Here is a 22,849-nt window from a genome sequence, read left to right as displayed (position 1 = left end):
TTAAACAGTTTTTCCTGTACACCAGGCAGTGTTCCATGCACTTCACATGTTTGGCTCATTTAATCCTCACAACTTCAAGAGGTAGGTGCTGTTATTTCTCCCTGTTTTAGAGAGAAAGAACCTGAGCACAGAGAAGTTAAGTCACTTGCCCAAGGACACACAGCTATTGGGTGTCAGAGCTGAAGTTTAAGAATTCCAATCCAGGCAGATTAGCTCTCCAGAGTTCCATGTGCTGGACCATTACATTTTACTCCCCACCTCAGTGCAGACTGGCTATACTGTCAGTATTGTAAAGACCATGAGTGCAGAAGAGGAAGAATCAACAGAATTGGAAATATGGTGGTTTAGGAAGAGGTAAGAAGCAAGAGTGACTCCTGGGCTCATAGCTTAAGAGCAGGAACCAAAGCCTGCTTTCCTGCTGCTTGGTCCTGTGTTTCTTCTTGTCACTAAAGGGAACCTTCTAGTCCTTTTGCATACTGTTTGTGCCTACCTGTCCCTTTCTCTTATACATCCCTAAAACACAAAACAAACTGGACTGCCTGCTGTCCTAACACAGGTGACACCTCTTCCACCTCCGCGTACCTCCGTGTTTTTGTACAAGCTGTTCCTTCCACCTAAGATTCTCTCTCCTGCCTCCTTTGGTCCGAATCTGATCTGTCTTTCAGGGTCTCAGTTAAATGTCCCCTCCCCCAGCAACCTTCCCTGCTTGTTTAAAGATGATGAGTGAACAACCATACTATATCACTTACTTGCTTCCATCTTCTCCACCCAGCCAAGCCCCGGGCAGCCACTTCTTCCCCGCTGGCCGCACCCTCTTTGGAAGCTCGTTTAAGATCAGAGGATCAAAGAAGCCTGACCTAAAGAAGGAGAGGGTGCAGCCGGGTGCAGTGGCTCATGCCTATAATCCCAGCACTTTGGGAGGCCAAGGAGGGCAGATCACCTGAGGTCAGGAGTTCAAGACCAGCCTGGCCAACATGGCGAAACCCTGTCTCTACTAAAAATACAAAAATTAGCTGGGCATGGTGGTACACACCTGTAATTCCAGCTACTCAGGAGGCTAAGACAGGAGAAACGCTTGAACCTGGGAGACGCAGGTTGCAGTGAGCTGAGATCAGGCCACTATACTTCAGCCTGGGCAACAGAGCAAGACTGTCTCAAATAAAATAAAATAGAGATGGAGAGGATGGGAGGGTAAGAGCAGGGAACAAGAAGACATTGGTATATCTGGGATTGCCCCTTCAAACCTATGCCTTCAGCTCCTCAATGTGCCTGGCACAGAGCTGAAGGCCACCACAGTGAATTCAATTCAACTCTGGCCCTTAAAGCACTCAGCAACCAGATGGGAGATTCCTGGCTGCCACAAACTAAATTTCATAGCGTGTTCCCCAGTTTAAAACCCTCTGGGTATGATTCACCAATCTGCAGGCCTGTCCTTTCCTCAAGTCTTAGGCTCAGCCTACCACCAGTCAACCCTTTGTGGGCCCTCGTTGTGGGCCCCCTCCTCCCCTGACTATTGCTTACCTTCATTCCTTTCCTCGTGCTGACCTTCTACCTTAAATCCAGTGTCTTTTATGTCTCTGCCCTCCAGCACTTACCTTGGTCTGATAGATGACTCACAGAGACCCTGTGTTCCCTTCCCTGAAGCCTTTACACCAACCGCACCCCGGGCTAAACTGGGTACTTTTTCTGTGACCTACCAAACCCACACAATCCCATATCAAATATTTGTTTACAACATTCGTTTCTATGTCTGTCCTCCCCCTCCCCCTCAACTAGATTGAGTTCCTTTAGGGCAATGAGAATGTCTCTGTATCCCCAAGCCAGGCACTGTGTTTTGATACAAAGAAAGCCCAGGTTACATTTGTTAAATGTAAAAGACCATACAGTGAGCGGGTGAGTGGTCATGAGAATGCCAGATCTGACTACTTCAGCGAGAAACCGAGACACTCCAGGGCCGGAACCCAGACAGTGGGAATATGGTGCTGTCTTTGCCCCTTCTACAGTGAAGAACCAGAATGTACATGTTATCAGCAACAGCCACTTCCCCTCTGCTCCTGCCCGCCTAGAGGGCTGGGCAAAGGGTAGAGGGAGCAGGGTCCCGCCAGGGTCTGGGGCGAATTCAGCTCTCCTTAGTGGGAAACTCTGTCTGCCTTCCTCCCCCAGGGGGAGGGGATGGGGATAGAAGGACCAGAGCAAGGGGAACAGGGCAGGCCTGGAGGGCGCAGTCGCCTTGGCAGAAATCCTACCACACCCGGATGTGGTGGGTGGTGAACGGGATGGGGCGGAGAGTCCCTGCCCTGCCAGGGACACCGACTGGACGATCCACTTTAGCGGGAACCCCACAAATCTCTCAAAACTAAGGTCCTGGAAACTGGAGGAGAGCTCGGTTTCAGGCTCTGTTTGGGCAAGGGCAGGGCGCGGGGTGCTTCAATTTTTGGAAAAGGAACCCCCGAAGGGAGCAGGGATTAGAAAAGAAACTCTACCAGAAACCACAGTGGGCCCGTCTCACCCACTCATGCCCACCACCGACTTCTCTGGCAGCTCCCCGTCGCCCCGCGCACCGCTGCCTCTCCGTGGAGCCTCCAAGTGGTGCAGAGGAGAGGAATCTCCGGAGACTGGGTTCTGTTGCGAGCCCTGCCACGTTCCGCCCCGGGCGGAACTCTTCTTTGGGCCTTTGTTTCCTTGTCTGTGAAATGGGAGCAGGGTGGGAGCAGAGGACTTGCAGAAGCCCTGCCAGCTCCGACGCTGCTAGCCGGGATTCTCCATCCCGCCCTCTCCTCCACCGCCGTCCCCAGACCGGTCCTAACTCCACCCCCACCCCCCGCGCCTCGGCTTCGCCGGCCGCTAGGGGTCACTGCCTGCCTTTGTCAGCGGAGGAGGAGGGCAGCCCGCGCTCCAGCCGGCTCCCCAGCTGGAAGGCGGCCGAGGGGCAGCTCCAGAGCGAGGGTCCTGAGCCGGACCCCGCGGCCCGCGCTCGCGATCTGCCTCTGCTTCGGTCGGGAAGGCGCGTGCGCTCGGGCTCCGACCCGGCCCCGGCGGGCGCGCATCCAGGCCAGGAGGGGGTTAACGCTAACCCCTCCCCTCTGGCTGACATCACGGGCGAGCGGGTGAGAGGCTGAAGCTCGGCGAGTGAGAGAAAGAGAGCGAGAGCAGCGAGCGCGGCTCCACATTGTTGCGGATCGCCGGCACCCGGCAGAGCGGCGGCGGCTGGGACGCGCGACGCCTCCGACCCGTTCTCCTCGCGCCCAGCAGCGCAGCCAGAGCCACGCGGGCCGCCGGCCGCCGAGCCCGACGCCCGCCGCCTGGGCCCCGAGCCTTCCGCGCCGCCCGGGCGCGTCCAGCCACCCTCGGAGGACGGCCGGCCATGGACGCTTGCAAGTTGGAGCCGAGCGGGAGGGTGTGAGCGCGCTGGGGCCAGGAGCCCGCGCCGCGCAGCCGGGCAGCCGGGCGCGCCGGGGGTGGGTCCCTCTCCCCAGCCCCGCTCTGCGTGGAAGAAGAGGGCGGGGACCGGCGCCGGGAGGAGAGCGGAGGAGGAGAAGGGGCATGACTCGTGCAACTTGCGGCGGGCATCTGCCGAGCCTCTGAGCCGGCGACGGCCTGGGGTCCGGACTGCGGCCGCGCGGATCCCACCCAGCCCACCCCGCCCCGGCCGACGGCTGCGGCTGACCTGGATCCTCCGAGCGCCCGCCGGCCGCCAGCGATCTTCCTTCGTCTTCCGGGCTGGTTTCTGCAGCGCGAGGAGCGCTGCCCTCGCCGCCCCTCTCGCCGGACCCCCGGCCCCCGATGGCTCGGATGGGGCTTGCGGGCGCCGCTGGACGCTGGTGGGGACTCGCTCTCGGCTTGACCGCATTCTTCCTCCCAGGTAAGCGCGCTCACCTCTGCTGTCCCCACCCCCATCCAGTGCCTCCCCGGGGCTGGGAGCCGGATGGCGGGCACGACTGGATTGTGGGGAGTGAAAGGAGCCAAAAAAGTTGGGTCACGGCTTGGGTAAAGGGGGTGGGAGGTGGCACGGCGGAGAAAGAGGTTGAGAAGCCAAACAGCCTGCCCTGCAGGGAAGCAGTCGGATGCACGTCCCTATGTAGCATGAAAGCACTTTCTCCGCTCAGTTCTTCACAAAAATAATAATATGTAATAGCGTTCTATTTATTTAATAACCAGCTCTCTGCTCGGAAAGCAGTTTGGAAACACTGCGTGTTACATAAATGCAAAATAATCACCGTAATCACGGTCTCGGGGTGGGAGACAACAGCCCCAGGAGGAGGGCGTCAGTCTCGGAGCTGATGGGTTGCGGGTTTGGAGTATGGCGGGGGAGGGGGGGCTTCGTTTCGGCGGCCCCTTTGCCAGACGGCTCAGGACGATCGGGCCCCCTCCCGCCCCACACCGCCCCACGGCGGGCGCGGAGAGCCGGCTGCTGCAGCAGAGGCAGCTCCTCGCTCACCTGCGGTTCCTTCCCTGGAGGGTGAGGCCGGAGCAACCTGGGATTGCAATCTCCGGGCCTGGCGCGGGACCGGGCTCCCCCTCGGAACTCTGCTCCCAGCTCTGGGGGCTCTCCCTGGAGGAGACGCCGCAGGCTTCGTGCCAACCAGGTAGCTGCATGACCCACTTTCCCGAGGGTGCCCCGCGTGTCCTTCCTCGAGGTGCGGGCTGCCGGCAGCCGAGGGGTTAACCTCGCGCCCGACCCCGGGGTGGCCCTGGTGGCCCATTCTGACGGGTGGGGTGGGCTCGGAGGCTGGGACCGGCCCAGGCATATTGTGCTGGGGAATGAACTGGAAAATGCGTTTAGGAGGCAAATCCGACCGAGTCCCCTCGCCTGGATTTAACCCTTTGTGTCCCTGGAGAAGCCGCCGAGCTCGCCGGCTGGCTGGACACCAAGCGCGGGTCAAGGGGTGTGGGGAGTTCCTCCAGCTCCCTGGGTAGAAACCAGAGACGACCTGCAGCTCTAGCAAGATGGGATTTTGAGGAGGGGGTAGGATCTTGACTGGAGCACGTGGTCCCCGCCTTGGGGTGGCAGATTAGGGGGTCAATGTACAGAGACCCTCTCCTCGTGGGCCAGGAATATTAGATCCCGAGTTCCTACAATGTGCGATGCCGCAGAATGGCCAGGCAGTTTGTTATGGAGAGACCAGTCTGGCTGCCTAGTTCCGGGGCTAGGGTGCACTCCTGGAAGGCAGAAGCCTGGCCTCATTCCCTTCTATGCCTCTTCTGCTGCCAGCCAGCTCACTAGGAGGGCCCCGCCAGTCTCCCTGAGTGGTGGATGTCTGGGAAGCAGTTTGTGAAAGCGGGTACTGGGGTGCCTCCACCCCTGAAGCCTGGGGTGCTGCCCTGCTGGATGTGGGGGGGTGGGGAAAATCCAGGGCGCACAGGTGTCACTGCTCACCCTGCCCCCAGAGGGTGGTCTTGGTGAGAGCCAGAGGTCTTCTCACACTGGATGGCCTAGGAAGCCAGCCTGAGATACAGAAGTTCCGGCTCTAGGACTTGCCTGGCCACTGGGATTTGAGCTTCCAGGAACCCTTCAATTCCATATGTCCTCATCCGGAATCCAGAGAAAGGAGAGCTTCCCAGAGCTCTGGTTGGTCCAGCACACTAGGGGTTAATGTAATCCTGGGATGGACAAAGGGTGGTGGGAAGGGTTGGGAGAAGGGGAAGGAACTCACCCGTTCTCCCCTCCTTTTGTTATTCTCTTTCCCCAGCTTTGTGATTCCCTTCATGGTTAATTCCTTCACTGGGGGCTAGAGGCCTGCTGTGCTCCACCCACTCAGGAAGTGGGAGCAGGGAGGTGAACTCACCTGGCTCAAGGTGGATACAACCCCTGCTAAAAATCCACATGAAAGGGTGGGATGCAGAGAAAGGAACCAGGGTTGAGAGAGGTACTTAATAAATGCTCTTCCATCGACTATAATTGACTGATGGATAGCATCCATGCACCCAAGTTCCCGAACCGCCCAACTTCTCTGCCCAGTGCCTGGGCTCCTGGGGCCTTCTCTGCTTGCTTGCTCTAGGGTCCATGAGTGCAGAGAGGCAGGTGGATACGGTTGTGCCCAGTCTGACACTTGGATGGAGGCTGGTTGGCCCAGAAGTTGCAAGTCCACATCCTACTTTGCATCACCTGCCAGCTTCCTCCCCATTGCCCGCTATAGCATCTCTCTAGGGACTTGCCAGTCTGATGCTCTTTTCAGGGTTTTCCTGGGCTGTGACAGGGAACCTGGGTCTAGGGGTTTGAGGAGAGGAAGAGGGAGGGGCCTGGAGTGTGTGCGATTGCCCCCAACTTCAAAACACTCCCAATCTGGCTATTGAAGTGTAAACACAGAAGTATGTTTTCAGCAACACAGACTTCACTAAGCAGTGTGGTGAAGCCCCACAGGCCTCTGTTTCCTGAGATGACAATCCACGGTTTCTTCCTGTTAACTTAGAGGAGAGGGTCAGTGGGGCAGGTGGGTCACATCCCAAAAAGAGATGGGGGAGCACGAGGAGGAGGCAGAGAACCTGCCTGAGAAGCAGGTGCGTTGAGCTGGTGTCCCACCTACACCACACCCTCCCTAATTGGCTTCCCTACACCTTTTGTCTGGAAAGAGAACACACAGCCCAGGTGTCATGCACACCCTCAGAAGACCTGTCGGGTCACAGCACACCCCTCTCTGCAGCCTCTCTCTGCAGCTTGTGCAGAGCTTGCTGCCATGTGGTCTTTGAAATTCCAAGTGTCGGGGCTATTGGGTTATTTTCCTTCCTCTCTCTCTATTTCTCACATACAGTGGTGTGCTTCAGCTTGCTGGGCAAGGCATTATGGCAAGACCAGTTCTGCTGGCCTGGGGTTTGCAGCATGTATAAGTGGGAATCTCCTTACCCATTTATAAGGCAGCACTGTGGAGTGCCTTGGAATTGGATTCTAGGCCTCCGTAGTCAAGACTGGAGGGGAAGAGGAGATACTGCAGAACTTGGGCCCAGTTGCCCCGGCTGAGTGACCCAGAAGGCATCTCTTTAACCTGAACTTGTGAGCATATGGGACAGGTAGCCCTCGTTGCCTGAGGCTGGTTGAGGTTAAGAGTGTTATCAGCTCTCTTCTCAGCCACTCACATTTGTACAATGAATCCACCTTGGCTACTGCTTGACCACCGACTCTGTTGTATGTTGCCAGGATGGTTGAGCTGGCCAGAACCCTAGTGCTGATGTCTGAGCAAGTGGGCCAGGCTTGCGGGGGGCAGAGGGTCAGTTCCAGTTGCTGTGCCTATGATACTGCCATTGTTTAGCAGCCGACTAATGTTCATTGTTCAGCACAAACAGAAAACACCCAAGGGAGGTGTGACTGTATCTTCGATTTTTCCGATTGTATCTTTTCCTGGCTAACCTGGTGAATTGAATGCCTCCTACCTCAGAGACGGACAGATAGAGAGGTGTCAGCATATTCACCTGTTTTGCTGATTTAAAAAAAAACAACTTTAAACATTAGCCAGTGTGCCAGGCTAGAATGGTCATGAGCCAGTTGTGGAACTTAAGCTGTGACATTTCTGACAGTCTGCATAGGGTCTCACCTTTAGCATAGAGTGTGTGTGCACACACGTATCCAGGGCTTTGTGTGTTTGTGTTGGTGATCTGCCATTCACTGTGCATGTGCGCATCTGTGGGGACTAGGAGTAGGAGGTGTATGTACTTGTGTCTGTGGGTCACTATGGGACTAGGGCCATAAATATGTAACATCAAATGTATATTCACATGTAACTGACTGCTTAGAACTTTCTGACTAGGACTTTGTGAGTGGTCCGGACTTGAGAATGCGTCTCTTACGTGTCAGAGCGTCAGTGAGGGTGACTTTGGGAGGGCACCCAGGATTTGCCCTTGGTTAGCTCTTCTAGGACACACTACTGGCCCCTTTGGCAGGTGGGAAGCCTCTATGCCGCTTCCTTTTTCTGTTCTGCCCTTGGCTTTAGACTGGGCCTCTGCCTCCTCACAGGGAGATGCTGAAGACCTTGACCACACCGGGAGAGAGATTCCTCTCTTGTCAGCCTTCTGTTGTTTCCCTGGCAGGCAGAGCAGCACTGGAACCTGGCATTACCTGGGGCCTGGCCTGCCCGACGAGTTCTCATGATCCGTGAACGGCTGGGAGGGGCAAAGGGAGGCAGTTTTTCAGCTCCTAATTTGGCATCTTTGCTTCCTACATGGGTACTTAAGAAAAAGAATCATGGTGTGTGTGGGGGGAGGGGAGGTAGCATACTCTGGGCATTTTAAAAGGGTGTGAGCGTGAGCTTTGGTCCTCCATGAGGGCCCCGCAGAGCTGTGTGTGCCCAAGTGGGCAACATACATGTGCCTGGAAGCATCTTGGGTTCGTGACACAGAAAGCAGGAGCCTCCTTATTGGAAAAAGAAGTGGGAATAAGGGACAAGGAGTGGGGAAGAGGGTGGTCCTGGGAACCCAGCACCCTGTGCCCAAGCCCAACTGGAAAATGTTTCCCCATGATGCCCACCCCTGTCCATAGAGACCAGGTCTGCAGAGCCAGCAGCAGATGTGCTGGCTGGGGTAGGAGGTAACTTAAGATCTGAGCAGGGATCACCTTGCAGAGGGAATGCCCTGAGCTGGAGATAACACCCTTTAGTCCAGTTAACCCTTTAAGCTCTGGATTCTCTCATGCTGTGAGATGCGGAGATGCGGAAAGGGAAGAGATATGAGAAAACACACGGAACATAATATCTGTACCCCAGCCCATTCCACAAGGAGAGATGAACTCGGTGTAACAGGAGAGACCCAAGACGGACACACATAAAGACTTTCTGACAGCAGATTGTAGAATCTTCAGGGCAATAGATTATCCCAGGTTTGCCCTGGGTGGGGGGGGACGGGGAGGCAATAGGTATGTATTCTCAGGGGGTGGGGGGCTCGTGGGAGGTCTGCCTTTCACAGCCTCCCAGGAGAGAGCAGAGCAGCAGTGGTCCCTGGTGCAGGGAGAGCAGCAGGCAGCTCAGTTCCTCTCCCTACAACCTGGTGATCACCCCGTCTTGGCAGGCCAGCATAATGAGATAGCAAAGTGGCACCCACTGGCCTGGGTTGGAATCCCAGCTCTACCAATTACTAGCTGAGTGACCTTGGTCAAGTCACTTTATAGGCCTATTTTCCCATCTTTTTTTTTTTTTTTTTTTTTTTTTTTGAGACAGAATCTCCCTCTGTCCCCCAGGCTGGAGTGCAGTGGCGAGATCTCGGCTCACTGCAACCTCCACCTCCTGGATTCAAGAGATTCTTCTGCCTCATCCTCCCGAGTAGCTGGGACTACAGGCATGTGCCACCACACCCGGCTAATTTTTTTGTATTTTTAGTAGAGACAGGGTTTCACCGTGTTAGCCAGGATGGTCTCAATCTCCTGATCTCGTGATCCGCCCACCTCGGCCTCCCAAAGTTTTCCTATCTTTAAAATAGGTTTTTGTTAATACACATTCCCAAAGAGGTTTGTGAAGATGAGATTGAGAATGTTGTATGAAAAGTGCTTAGCACATTGCCAGGCATGTGGGCACATGCAGTGAAGTGAACTTCTATCCCCTATGCCTTCCCTCTCAATGGTCCTGGCCCCTCTGAATCTGCTACTCGTGTTCCCTTGAGAAAGAGCCACTCAGCTGCCTGCACACTGCTGACCTCACTTCCCGTGTCCCCAGCCAGGTGCTACTTGGGAAGCGAGTCCCTGCCCCCACTCGGGAGCCTGGCTGTCTGTGGGTACCTGCACAGGTCCAGCTGAGGTGATTGAGGGCTACCTAGGCAGCAGGTGCTGTGCGGCCTTTGTTCTGCCGCGTGTCACTGAGGGCTCTCCCGGCACCTGCGTCGCTCCCTGGCTGTGGCCCAGCTGGGGCACCATTGCCTATCTGGAGGCTAGCCACGGCTGTAGAGAGGAACTGGGACTCAGCCCCTGCCTTCCTTCACTTCCACATTTGAGGGGAAGTTGGGCAACAGCACCCTCCCTCCAGGACTCCATTCGCCCCGTGAGATGGTATCAGCCAGATGGGTAGAGAATCCCTGCTGGGGTCACCTCCTTCTCACTGACAGAAAGTCCTTTCAGCCTCCTGTTACAGACTGATTCCTTTTGCAGACTGTCATAATACTGTCTGTGGCACTCTATAGCCACAGTTTCAGCTGAGCCTCTCAGGAGCCCCATGTGAATGGCATTAGTGTTGTATTAGTTCCATTTTAGAGACAAGGAAAGGGAGACCTAGGTTTAGTAACTTGCTGACCATCTTATGCTGTTGTGGCCAAATTAGACACTGGGTCGTCTGACTGCAAATCCAGTAAACCAGAAGGATGAAAAGATCGGGGATGGACAGATGGAAGAGGATGAACCGGGCCAGTAGGATGTTAGAAAATGTCCATGGGATGGTCCTCTACTTTACCAGCCATGACCAGCTCACACTCCCCCAACAGCACGGCAGAGCCTGGCAGCTCCCTGGGGAAGTGAGGAATAAGTTGAGGATATAGGTTGGAGGGTGGCCCAGCCGGAGCTGACCACAGAGCCCAGGTTGGTGTAGAATAGAGGATGCCTAACAGTGGAACGTTCCTGGGGGCGGGGGAAGCAGTGTCCTGGAGCATCTCTCTCTGGGTATCTGGGCTGAGACATGGGCAGCGCCCCTGAGGTGTGAGCATAGAGCCCCAGGGCACAGGCAGGCACAGTGCCAGGGTGTGGGCCTGGCCCGGAGCAGAGAGCAGGTGTGGACTAGACAGCGTTGTAGACTAGACAGAGCAGCAGAGAGGCACGGGGGCTGGCGCTCTCCTGGACAATCCCCCACCCACTCTGGTCAGCACAAACCCCAATTTCATTCTCAGTTTATGAGGAGTCTCATTACCAAGCCACAGACAATAAAACCCGGTAGGCCACTCTGGCCCGGATCTCATTAGAGGACATTAGTTCCACTGGCTGGTGGCTCCACTGGGACACAGCTGCGGGAGTTGGGACACAGCTGCGGACGTGGCCCAGGCAGCAAAACAGGCCAGTGGCCATGGGCACCAGAATGTCCCATTGGGAGTCTGAGTTCAAGCTATGGGCTTAAATGGAGTCCCTCCCCACAAAGTCCTGGAATGCTTGCTTCTCAAAGCTAGAAACGCGTGTCCTGCCTGCCCACTTGGATGCTCAGTTCTGCCCCCTGCCTGAAGAGGAGAAGGTTACACGGCTCCCTTCAGGGCTAAGGAGCTGGCCTTTTCTGGGAGGAGCTGGGGTGGAAGCTCAGCAAATCACCATTCCATGGAGGAGGGCCCTTGGGGACAGGGGACGGCACAGCCTCCCACACCGTGTACCTCTGGATGTGCTCTGAGATATACGCCCTGGCACCAGAGATGGACTCTGGAGTCCTCGCAACAGTCTTGGCCTGAATCTTGGCCTTTCTGTCTGAAAAGTGAAGGTAGGGAGTTGGGGACCCTAGAGAGGAAGCATTTCCCCTCAGCCAGCCACTGCGGAGAGCCAGCAGGTAGCCTTGGCAGGGGCTTCCTAGTCCCACCCCTCCCTGGCTTGAGTATCTTATCCTCAGTCATTGTGCTAGGGCCTTGGATTCCATCTTGTGGTTCTTCCCACCAAAGACAGGAGGATTTGTTTCTTAGCAGATTCTGATGCCTGCTGGCCGGCAGCCTCCTCTCTGCCTGTACCTTCCCCTGTGTCTTGCATTCCTCCCCTGCAAGCCCACATACCTGCTGGTCATCAGAACACCACCATGGCTTGAAGGATGTGGCCATAAATAACAAGACAGGAGCCAAGGCAAGCGTGTCCCTTCTTGATGCCTCAGGCTTGTGAAGGAAAATGAGCACCACGCCCAAATAACTGGCTTTTAGCACACACAGGCTTACTCGGGGTGCTCCCATGGTGGGGGGTCACACGGGTCAGCCCACGCTTTTGCAGGTGCCCACCAAATGAGTCAGTGGAGATGGGAGCGCCAATCTGCTAGGGCAGATGTGAGTCTGCCCTGCTGTGGAGGAAGGGGCTGCGTGGGCTTGTGGGGCGCCCCTGTGAGGCAGCCCCTGCCGGCAGCTGGTCTGGGGTACATGCCCCGGGTGGGACTGGGGAGGCAGCTACTATGACTGTTCTCTGTGCCCCAGGCACCCTCTTCCTCTGTCCCAGTGTCTTGTGGACAAATGCTGTCAGCTGCTAGGACAAGGGCAGTGGAGGAGGTGCCTCTGGTCCTAGCCAGCTCTGCCACCACATCATGTGGGTCCCACTGCAGGGGAGGACGGCAGCACGTCCTCGGTCTGCTGCTCCACTCTGCCCACATTGCTCCTTGGGTGAATCAACCTAAAGCACACCTGAGGGGGCACAGCGCCTCCCTAACTGGTCCCCCACCGCCCTCCCCTGCACACCATGCTTTTCATGCCCAGCACTTTCCCGCCTCAGTGCCTTTGCACATGCTGTTCCCCACATTCCCCCTTACTTCCCGTAAATATGAAATCTAAATACTGAGGTCAAGAGCCACTTCTATCATGAAGCTTTCATGACCCTGCCCCCCAAACTGAGGATAACTTCTCTCATCTCAAATCCCCCAGTGCCTCATCCATGCCACCCCTGCCACCAAGTACTCTCCATCCTGCTATCCAGTCACTTGGGCCTGAGATTTATCTTCATCACAAGACTGAGAGCTCCATTGCTGATGAGGCTTGGATTCTCCAGGGCCTGGCATAGGGGACCAGTAGTCCATTCTGGGTGGATAGACAGTTGCTTATTTGAACCATTGATGAGGATAATAATAACACACTCATATTGAGAATTCCTGGATGCCAGGCACTGTTGTAAACATCTTACATGTAATTACTTATTTAATCTTCATAACAGCTCATATGGAAGGTACTTCTGTTTTCCCCAGTTTTATATATGGAAAAATGAGGCCCAGATATAGCTTAGGTAACTTGCCCAGGGTCACGCAGCTAGTAAGTGGCAGAGTCAGGATTCTGATTCCAGAAATCAGGCCCCATGTCCGTGATTATACCACGTGGCTAAGCTGCCTCTCTTCCTGGGGGGTGGCAGACAAGTGATGGAGGAAGACCGTTTCCTAAGCCTGGAGTCCTCACAAGACCTTGCCTCCAGAATCTCTTCCCACCCTCACATAGCACCTTCTTATTCACGTTCTTGTCCCTTCCATGGTGCAGTGAGAACCTGGTGTAGTTGTACATGCCTAATGCATTTGGGGAGTTATTAGTGCTGAATCTTCAGAGAGTCTTGGCACGGGTTGAACATCCCCGATCCAAAATCCAAAACTTTTGGAGCGCCAACATGACGCCACAAGTGGAAAATTCCACACATATCCTCCTGAAGGGGCGCAATCCAAAGGCAGTCAAAACATTATTTCATGCACAAAATTATTAAAGCCACTGTATAAAATTACCTTCAGGCTATGTGTATAAGGTGTATATGAAATAGAAATGAAATTTCATGTTTAGACTTGGGTCCCATCCCCAAGATAACATTTTACATATACAAATATTATAAAATCTGAACAAATCTGGAACACTTTGGGTCTCAAGCATTAGGGATAAGGGATATTCAACCTGTATTACTGGTATATCCTGCCACAGATACTGTTGTGTCTTGGGAGTATTCATGTGGCTGTGCCAGAGTGGAATATCTTGATGTTATCACTGTTGCATCTCCTGAGTCTTTGGGCATCACTGATACCATTTGGGCACCCCCACACACACCATGTCTCATGGTGAGACCGGAGGCAGGTATAGGAGCTCCTCTGAGATAATCTGCCTGGTCCCCCAGTGGGTGTTCCCAGGCCAGCCCCAGATCCTGGGTGGATCCAGGGCTCAGCAAGCTGATCCTATGCCAGAGCCTGTCCTAAACTTCTGGAAGGTTTCAGGCCCTCTTGCCCTCACCCAGAGATCCCAAAAGATGGCAAGGGAGGGGCCCCTGCCAGGGAGTGTGGATGGGGAAAAGGATTTAGGGTGTTCACCTGTGCCGCCTGCTTTGATCTCCTGGGATAAAAGGGTTGGTGCTTCCTCTGCCTCAGGCAGGATCAGGACAGCAAGCTGGAGAGAGAGGCATTGATCCTGGGTCCAGGCGTCCTCAGCTTCACAGGCAAAGGCAGAAAACTATCCCAGAGAAGAAGATCACGGGGGCAGAAAAATCAAAGCCCTTCCCCAGGTTGTGGCTGAGGACTAGGAGTTGACTCCAGACAGTCCCTGTGCAAATTGTCCTCTCGAGGGTCACCCAGGGCGATGCTTCTCCCAGCACACGCTGACCCTGCAGGTCACCATGCAGGCTCAGGCCTCACAGACTCCCTTGCTTAATTAGGAAGGTAATGCGGCTGCAAAACAGTCATCTGATCTGTGCCGACGCCAAAGCGAAATTCCTCCTAGACCCTCCACTGTTCTAGATTATCCATGCTCCGTTAGCTTGAATTACCACGCGGCCTCTGTGGCCCAGACACAAGCCAGAGCTATGCGATCAGCTCCTGGGGCTGAATCTGCCCTGCACCTAGGAAGTGCTTGGAAGCAATAGGAGTTAGGAGGGCGTAGGACCTGCCTGACTCCCATCCAAGCCCGAGCATTGCCCAGCCAGCACGAGGGGACCAGCATTGGCCCAGAGGCCCCTGCCCCGGGGCCTGCAGGTGCCTGCCAGGCCCCCGAGCTTAGCCACGTTTATGTCCCTCTCCTCTGCCTGCTGGGACCAGGCCCCTCTGAGGGTTTTGAATCAGTGGGAGAGGCTTTCTGCAGCAACTCCTAGGCATAAATTGGAGCAGAGGCAGGGACAGGCATCTCCCTGAGTGTAAATAACAGCCACACTGCACTGGATTATTTTGTCATGATTGCCCACCTCCCCGGTCCCCGAACTGTCCTGATCTCATTGGCCTAGATTGCTGCATCTCTTAGAATGATGGAGGGGCTGCCTCTCCCTTCCCAGGCAGGGTGGCCAGCCCTGCTATTGAGGCACCCTCCTACCCAGCAACTCCCCAGATTTATTCCATGTCTTTATGGTGCCTGGAGAGTCATCAGTGTCCTGGGCCGGCAGAGCACTCTGATGATCTCCACTGGCATGATGGATGGGCCTTTGGGGGAACGTATGTGACAGCCCCCTGCTCCCGGCCTGCCTCTGCCCTGACCACAGCTCCGTTCCCCACCCTCCCAGAGGTCAGATGATGGGCCTCGTGGCCAATCCTGAAGGGATGGTAATGATGGAAGAGGGAGACAGCGTCAGTCCTCGGCGCCCACCTCTCAGTACTGCTGCAGGGTCTTTCTGGCCTCCTCCCCAAGCTCTGCTCACAAACACCCTTCCCAGGAAATATCCCCATTACCCTCTCTCATCTCCCATCACTCTGTTACTGCTAGCCCCTCGGCACTTGTGTACACAGTTTGCGCTGTAATGATAATCTGTGCTGGTTTATGTGTTTCTTTACAAGTGTTTTTATGTCCTCTGTGTGTGTATGAGGAAGGTTTATGGTGTGTGTGCGTGTTTGAGGTCACGTGCTGTGTGTGTATGTGTGTGCGCATGCGTGCGTGTGTGCACGCGCCTGCTTCTGATTAGACTGTGATCGCCATCTTCTCCCACACACAGGTGGGGGACTCTCACCCCTCTCCTGGGGTTGGGGGCACACCCTGGCTACTAAGGGTGGGCAGAGAAGGAGGGGGAGCCAATCAAAGATGATGACTGTCCGGGCAGGGTCTGCGCTGCCCCCCAGCCGCCAGTTAGAGAACCGGCGAAGGTCAGTCTTAGATCATTGTTTTGTCTACAGGGTCACAAACAACTGGTTTGGCTATTTTCCCCAAGAAATTGACTGAACCCAGTGGTTATTTTGGAGTCAAATGATCTCAGCCTGTTATGACTTACCTGTGTCAGTGGGTATATCTGTGTCTTCTCTAAACAAGTTCCCTTAGCTGTACAATGGGATGAGATGATAAGGGGCTGGAAGGAGTGAATAACACATGTGGTGTGCTTAGCACAAGCAATAATTTGCTTGATCCAGAGAAAGTCTTCTCACCACTTGGCTGTTGTGAGCTACCACTCAGAGGGACTCCCAGTCTGGAGAAGGAGGGTCCGTTCCCTGGGGCTGGGGAAGCCAGGCCTAGGAGCCATCCTGGCTGTGTGTGCCCCAGAACGCTGTGGGGAGCCCCTCTGCTGGGCTCCTGTGACTTCTCCAGGGTGGTCAATGTGAGCAGGGTATGTCTTAGTCTCAGGCCCCTGGGCTACTGGAGATCCACCCCCATCCCCAGATGATCACCTAGGCAGGTGCCTCCTGTGTTCCCTTCTGAAAGGGAAGCAAGGGTTTCACTCAAGGTACAGAATTCTGGTTGCCCCAAGTGCCCAGTGCCAGTCCCTGTATGAATCCCGCCGCCCTGGATGTGTTGTGGGAGAGGCAGACAGGTTCATCCCGGCATTCACTCGATATGTGCCAGGCACAGAGGTGGGAGCTGTAGACAGCAACAAACAGAATATCCAGTCCAGCACTGCATGGCATCCACGCTCTGACCTCTGACCTCACACACAGCAGGTGCCCCCTGAGTGTGTCATCTCTTTCAGGCAGGAATGCAAGTTGGGTTGAGGCCTGGGTGGATGGTGGAGAGATGGAGCTGGGGTCTTGTGGGTCACGCCATCATAAGCCCCTCACTCTCCTTAAGCCAACCTGCTTGGACATAAAGGGACAGTGACACTAGGCAGGGGCCTGCATTCTCCTTCATTCTGCAAAGATGTGTTAAACACCTGAGCCCACCAGGCACAGTGACTCATGCCTATAGTCCTAGCACTTTGGGAGGCCAAGGCGGGTAGATAACCTGAGGTCAGCAGTTCGAGACCAGCCTGGCCAATATGGTGAAACCCTGTCTCTACTGAAAATACAAAAATTAGCTAGGTGTGGTTGTGGGTGCCTGTAATCCCAGCTCCTCAGGAGGCTGAGGTAGGAGAATCACTTGAACCCAGGAGGCGGAGGTTGCACTGAGTCGAGATCACGCCATTGCACCCCAGCCTGGGCAACAAGAGTGAAACTCCGTCTCAATAAAAATAAAAATAAAAAAATAACCTGAGCCCACTTGTTCTTCTCCCGGACCCAGGTCTGGAAAGAGCCTCCCAACTGGGCCTGCAGCTGAAGGTACCTCCCTGCCCTGCAGGGGAAGGTGGAGAGGATGTCAGAGAATCCTGGAGCCTCAGCATTGGAAGGGAAATCAAATGCTGTAGCACCCCATTCACTTCCTAAAACCCCTAACCACATTCCGGCCTGTTGGTCATCCTCCAGCTGCAGCTGAATCCCTCCACTGACAGGGTACTTACCACCCTCCATGGAAGCCAGGACAGCTCTGACTGCCCCCAGCTCCCCCTTCCCCCTGCAGCTCCCTCCCATTAGTGTTGGAATCTCATGGAGCACATGTGATCCTGCAGGCATTTACAGACAGCCCCGGCCCCCATCTCTCCTCTCCTGAGTCTCACACACCTCACCATCTCAGGTGCTCCCCTCGGATCCCCAGTAACAGCTCCAGATGTGGGCTGCCCCGCCCGGGGATGTCAGCCTAGGATTCCCAGCTGCCACAGCTGTCCCAGATCTAGGAGGAGGCAGTGTGGGTGGGCCCTCCAAGCTTCCCTACCTCCCTCTATCCCTTTCCCAACCCCCACCCCTTCCCACCCCTGTTTTCCTTTGGATTAATGATAAATTTCAGTGAAAGATCCGCTTATCTCCAGTGGGAATTAAGGAATTAAGTTGGCGATGGGGAGAGAGAGGACAGGGAGAGGGAGCATATGCAGAGGGTCAGGGTACAGAGGGACCGTGGGCAGGGCAGGACAGGGCAGGGACGGCGGGGCTGTGGAGCAGTCCCCTCTGCCTGCATCAGTTCACCCTGGGGTGGGCTGGGCTGCGCTCCCCACCTGCCTGCACCGTGGTGGGGGATGGATGTGGGGCTGCTTGGGGAGGGGTGTGGTGACTCATGGAAGGAGGTACATCACAGGGATCCTGCAGGTGGGGTGATCTGGCAGCCTCCCGTGTCACCTGTTGGTGCTTCATGCCATGGTGCAGTGGCTCTGTGACATGTCATAGCCCTGGGAGGGCGAGCCATGGGATGTGGCAGAGTGGGGCACCCCGCTTTTGGCATTAGGATACAGAGGCACATTCTGCAGTTGGAAGTCCAGGGGCCACCAACCCACAGGTGGCTCATGAGTGCCATCCAGGCACTAACGCAACTCCCAGGCAGGTCCTGGCTGCCCCTCAAAGGGGCCCACCCCAGAGGCTGCTGCTCCTGCCTCTGCTTCTTTGGTGGAACTGACTGAGTTTGGGTTCCTGCAGCAGTGGCTGAAGGAATCTCTCACCCCTGGAGAGTCTAAGCTTCGATGTATCCTCAGAGCAACTCAGAAGCCTCTATCCTGAATACCAACGGGGCCTCTATCCTGAACACCAACGAAGCCTCTATCCTGAATACCAACGGGGCCACTCAAGGTCTGCAGCATCCCTTGCCCCCGAAGCCCAGAAGACTCTGGTTAGAGTTTCTCCCCAAGTCCCCAGGCTTGCTGCTCCTTGGCACCCCCCGGCATCAGATGTCTCACTGGCAAGCAACACCGGGCCCAGGACTGCGGCCCCGAAAGGTGCCTCCCCTCGCCAAGCTCTGAGGCTAACCCAGGAGAGATGGGAGCTGCCCTCCGGAGGGTGGGGGGTGAGAAGGTTAGAAATGAAGGCAGGGTGGGCCAGAGGACATGACTGCCCCTCAGGTCATCCAGGCCAAGCTTCGCCTGCCTCAAATAAGTTTCAATCACTGCAGTCCCATTCTTTTCTGACACCCCCAAGGCTGGGAGTAGGGGTTAGTGTTCGGTAGCAGCAGCCACCAGGGCCCCTGGAGATAGGAGGAGATAGGGGCAAGGCTGGGCAGAGGCAGTCACAGTCGGGGGTAAGGGTAGGGAGTGGGGAGGGAAGGGGGAGGCGTGGCACGCTGGGGAGCTTAACACTCAGGAAGCTGGGGGAGGCCAGGAATTGGGGCCTCAAGTCCAGGAGTCGAACTGGTTAATAATTAGTGACTCTGGTTAATAAATCATGGACTTTTTTTTTCCTAATTTCAGCTTCTCCTTCCACCCCACAACCCTAGAGATCTTTCTGGGCTCTGCCCAGGCCTCAGAAAAGAAGCCCCCACCCCCATCCCTGCCCTGGGCTGTCACCTCCCAGGTAAGATTCGCCCTCTGTCCCTCCACAGCCCTCCCGAGGCCTCTGCCCCCTCCCCCAGCTGGTTTCTGGTCTCCAAAGCCAGTGTGGTGTTTAATCTCCAAGAGATTAGTGACCTGCTTTCGCCGCCCTCCCCCACAGGCTGCTCGGATGCCCCTAAATATTCCCTGCTGGAAGGGCAGGCCCCCATGGCCACCCAGAGAGCGTCTCCAGGTGCCCTCCTTGACGGTGCCACCCACCCCACCCACTGACCCACTTGGCTGCAGGCCCTTTCTGCTGGCCAGAAGGTGTCATGGGGCACCCTGTGGGTAACACTGCCCAAACGCCTCAGGTGAGGTCAGTCAGCAGATGTTCCTTGGGCATCTACTATGTGCCAGGAACTACGTGTCAAGAAAAAGATACTTTAAGCAACTGGAATTGAGGTTAAAGGCTGATGCACATGAGCGGGGACCTGAAGACCAGGTGACTCCAGGACTGGCAATTAGGGTGAGGAGAAAAGCAGACACTGGGCATTTTTCATCTCTAACTCTGGGATGCTTCCGTTAACAGTCAGGCAGGTTTCTGGGTTTGTGTCCCTTTTGCAAGATTGCACCAAGGGCAGAGATCTGCTTTTGTAAGGCTTGTGGTGGTCAGGGAGAGGGAGGGAGGAAGGAAAGGGGAAAGGGGGAAAGAAGTTGCCTCCTTCCCCTTTGTTTGAAGGTTTTGAAGTTTCCCTCTTTTTGAAGGGTTGAGGCAAAAGAATGAGAGGTCCCTCTCCCGTCCTAAACCTTGCACGTGCTGGGGCTGAGAGTATAGTAGTGATGGATTAACTGGCCTCAAAACAGGTGAGGCCCCTGTCTCCCAAGTAATCTTCACACAAAGCCCCCAGAGATTTACTTAGATGATGAAACTATGCCCGGGGCTATGGTGGAGACATGGGGGCCTGAACTGGGAGAGGGGAGGGGCGGGGAGGGGAGGCTTCTCTGGGACCGTGACCTTGATTCTGAAACCTGGAGGCTGAGAAGGAGTGGGCTGGGACATGACCAGGACAGCCAAGGGAGACCCAGCCACGAGCATGCCTGGAAGAAAACCAGCGCCTCTGTGGCCTGTGGACTGGGACTTGAAAAGAACAATCCCCCAATCTGTCCTCTCTGATTGCAGCCTGACCTGTGCGCAGTCCAAGCCCAACTTGTCCAGAGCCACCCTTGCCCTCTTTTTCCCAAGACACAGCCCTCCCTGGGCTCTTCCCATTTCTGTGATGAAAGCCCGGTTCTGCTGTGCACCGGAGCCGTGGCTCCCTCCTTCACCCCTGCCTCTGATTTGCTGTGAGTTCTTATCCCATTTCTGCAGGACCCCTCCCTAATCCTAGCAGCACCACCCCCATCCCGCCATTCCTATGCAGTGTGACAATAAAAAGTGTCCTCAGACTTTATTGAATATTCCCCGGAGGACAAGAGCACCCCAGTTGAGAAAACACTGGTCTAGGCCTTCACTGCAACCAGCCTCCTTTTCCAAAACTGCTTTTTCACTGACTGCTCTACACTCCCACAACTTTACACGGACCTATTTTAAGTTCCAGTCAAAATAAACTGCTCCCAGCTTCTCCAGTGCACTCCTCGGCCTTGGCTCCCAATGATGGCTGAGCCCCAGTACACCCACCTGTGAAATGCAAGGCTCAAAGACACCAGCCCCTCTACTCCTTCTGTATTTAGTATTTACTTTCTGTCCTCCCCTCACTCTGTACCTGAGCTCTTTGAAGGATAGGACCCAGCCTTAAAATCTCTGCAGGCCCTAGCTCAGCGCCTTGCACACAGTAGGTGTCCCATAAATGTACAGTAAACCGATGGGAGCTGGCTAGCTTCACAACCCCAATAAGCTATGAGGTTTCCTTCTCCCATGTCCCTTTCTTTTTTTTTTTTTTTTTTTTTGAGACAGAGACTCACTCTGTTGCCCAGGCTGGAGTGCAGTGGTGCGATCTCAGCTCACTGCAACCTCTGCCTCCTGGGTTCAAGTGATTCTCCTGCCTCAGCCTCCCAAGTAGCTGGGATTACAGGCACTTGCCACCACGCCCGGCTAATTTTTGTAGTTTTAGTAGAGATGGGGTTTCACCGTGTTAGTCAGACTGGTCTTGAACTCCTGACCTCAGGTGATCCACCTGCCTCGGCCTCCCAAAGTGCTGGGATTACAGACGTGATCCACTGTGCCTGGCCTCCGTGCCCCTTTCTTTCTGTTTTTGTTTGTTTGTTTGTTTTTGGCAACCCTATTTAACCCCTATGCCAAGAAAGGAAAACTTCTGATGCTTCCCTTTTACTTGACACCTCCCCTCCCATCTTATTTTGTTTGCAGTAAACAAAATCGTCTTTTTTCCATTTGCTCAACATTTATGAGCACCAGGAAACTGCGGTTATGTGTGTGTGAAGTTGTGCGTGGATGTGTGGTTTGACAGGCGGGTGTTGTAAGATGGCACGGTTCTTTGTGTGGGGTGTTCGTGTTTGAGTCAGAAATTATACTCTTCACACCAGGGCTTGTATGGGGTCTTCTCTCCCACAAACTCCTCTACACTTCAGACTCCTCTCACACTGGGCTGATGCCCTCTGTAAGCTCTGACCTTTCAGTCCACCATGCCTTTGCTGTTCCTGTCTCCTCTGCCTGGAGGACGCCTACTTCACCAGCTGGCAAACTCCTACTCATCCTTCAAAGCCCAGTGAAATCTTACCTCCTGTGGGACACCTCTTGTTTCTCTAATTCTCCTTCCCACATTCATCATTTCTTCCCTGTATCATCATGGCACTTTGTGACCAGTCCTACCGCAGCAGTGATCATGTGAGTGAATTTATTCTGTGTCCTTGATATCCTTCACATGCGTACACACATATGCAGTGTGTGTGTGTGTGTGTTTGTAGCCCTACTGGCAGGCACTTGGTAGATTCTTAATACATGTTTATTAAATAAATGAGAATAAATTGCTTACTTGGTTTTCCAAAGCATTTTCTTTGTACTATGTTAGAGGAATGTCTCTGTGCAATGACTCTGCCTGACCTTCCCGCACTGCTCCCACGTGTTCCTGAGCGTGTCGACCTGTGTGCATACTGCAGCGTTCAGCTGCACATGTGTGCTTGGGTGTGCGTGTGTGCGTGCATGTGGCTCTGGTTCAGCACTTCTGTAAATGGAAAGCTGTGGCTGCCCCTCCCCAAGCTGACATTCCCTCAGCACGATGCCCCCACCTTTGAGGATTGAAGGGGTGACTGGGTGGTGACCTCCCCCAGGCAGATTTCTCTACCCGCCTGATGTCCCCCTCCAAGAACGGTGACCCAGGGCTTCCCGTCCATCCTGGGGGCTGAGCTCTCTGCGGCCTCGTCACATCGCACTCCCTTCCCTATCCATCTCTGCCCTGTTTAATTGGAATTTGGCTAGTGGAGACCATCTGTTCTATTCCGGCCTGTTTCCATGACAACCAAGTGGCTTGAGACTGAGGTTTGTGGTGAGAGAAGTGGCCTGGGGGATGCTGGGAAAAACCAGCTAGGTCCTCCCCCTCAAACCCGCTCCGCCTCGCCCTGCCCTCTCTCCACAAACCCAGAGTGAAAATAAAGCTGTTCCCTGCCTGAGAGTTGGGGAGTCCTCGAGCATCACTCTCCGCTCCCAGCCCCCAGCCCCAGTCTTTCCCAGGCTCCTTTCAGGCTTCCCACACAGGGCTCCCCTCCCTTCCCACTTCCATTCAAGAGCACCTTCTGCCCTTGCAGACTAGGGCGCTAGCCCTTCCCTTCTCCCCACACCCCCGACCCTCCACCCCTGGAAGTGAG

General features: G+C 55.1%; 2 protein-coding genes and 1 long non-coding RNA gene across 6 annotated transcripts in view; 2 read left to right on the top strand and 1 right to left on the bottom strand.

Moving 5' to 3' along the window:
• LOC111540007 overlaps positions 1–2,759 on the bottom strand; it is a 34,829-nt gene extending 32,070 nt beyond the window's left edge. For all 3 annotated transcript variants that reach the window (XR_002730866.2, XR_002730867.2, XR_002730868.2), the window contains exon 1: positions 2,484–2,759. This is a non-coding gene — a long non-coding RNA (uncharacterized LOC111540007). The remainder of the gene's footprint in view (positions 1–2,483) is intronic.
• Positions 2,760–2,900: 141 nt separating this feature from the next.
• Positions 2,901–22,849, top strand: part of NECTIN1 (nectin cell adhesion molecule 1) — a 93,509-nt gene continuing 73,560 nt past the window's right edge. For both annotated transcript variants that reach the window (XM_023208473.3, XM_023208472.3), the window contains exon 1: positions 2,901–3,862. In XM_023208473.3, coding sequence (XP_023064241.2) covers positions 3,784–3,862 — 79 coding nt within the window. In that variant the 5' untranslated portion in view covers positions 2,901–3,783. The remainder of the gene's footprint in view (positions 3,863–22,849) is intronic.
• On the top strand, positions 18,224–19,959 carry LOC113221804. The gene is made up of 2 exons (XM_026451134.2): positions 18,224–18,502; positions 18,971–19,959. The coding sequence occupies exons 1-2, from the start codon at positions 18,251–18,253 to the stop codon at positions 19,319–19,321; spliced, it is 603 nt and encodes a 200-aa protein (XP_026306919.1). The 5' UTR covers positions 18,224–18,250; the 3' UTR covers positions 19,322–19,959.

This window comes from Piliocolobus tephrosceles, chromosome 13, assembly GCF_002776525.5.
Source record: "Piliocolobus tephrosceles isolate RC106 chromosome 13, ASM277652v3, whole genome shotgun sequence".
NCBI classification, from domain to species: domain Eukaryota; kingdom Metazoa; phylum Chordata; class Mammalia; order Primates; family Cercopithecidae; genus Piliocolobus; species Piliocolobus tephrosceles.
Note: the sequence above shows the minus strand (reverse complement) of the source record. Positions and strands in the feature narration are given on the sequence as shown.

Excerpts from the sequence above, each read along its gene's own strand:
- LOC113221804 (XM_026451134.2), top strand. The coding sequence starts at position 18,251 with ATGTATCCTCAGAGCAACTCAGAAGCCTCTATCCTGAATACCAACGGG. Across the intron at positions 18,503-18,970 it reads CAGGACTGCGGCCCCGAAAG|CTTCTCCTTCCACCCCACAA; the intron begins GTGCCTCCCCTC and ends TCCTAATTTCAG.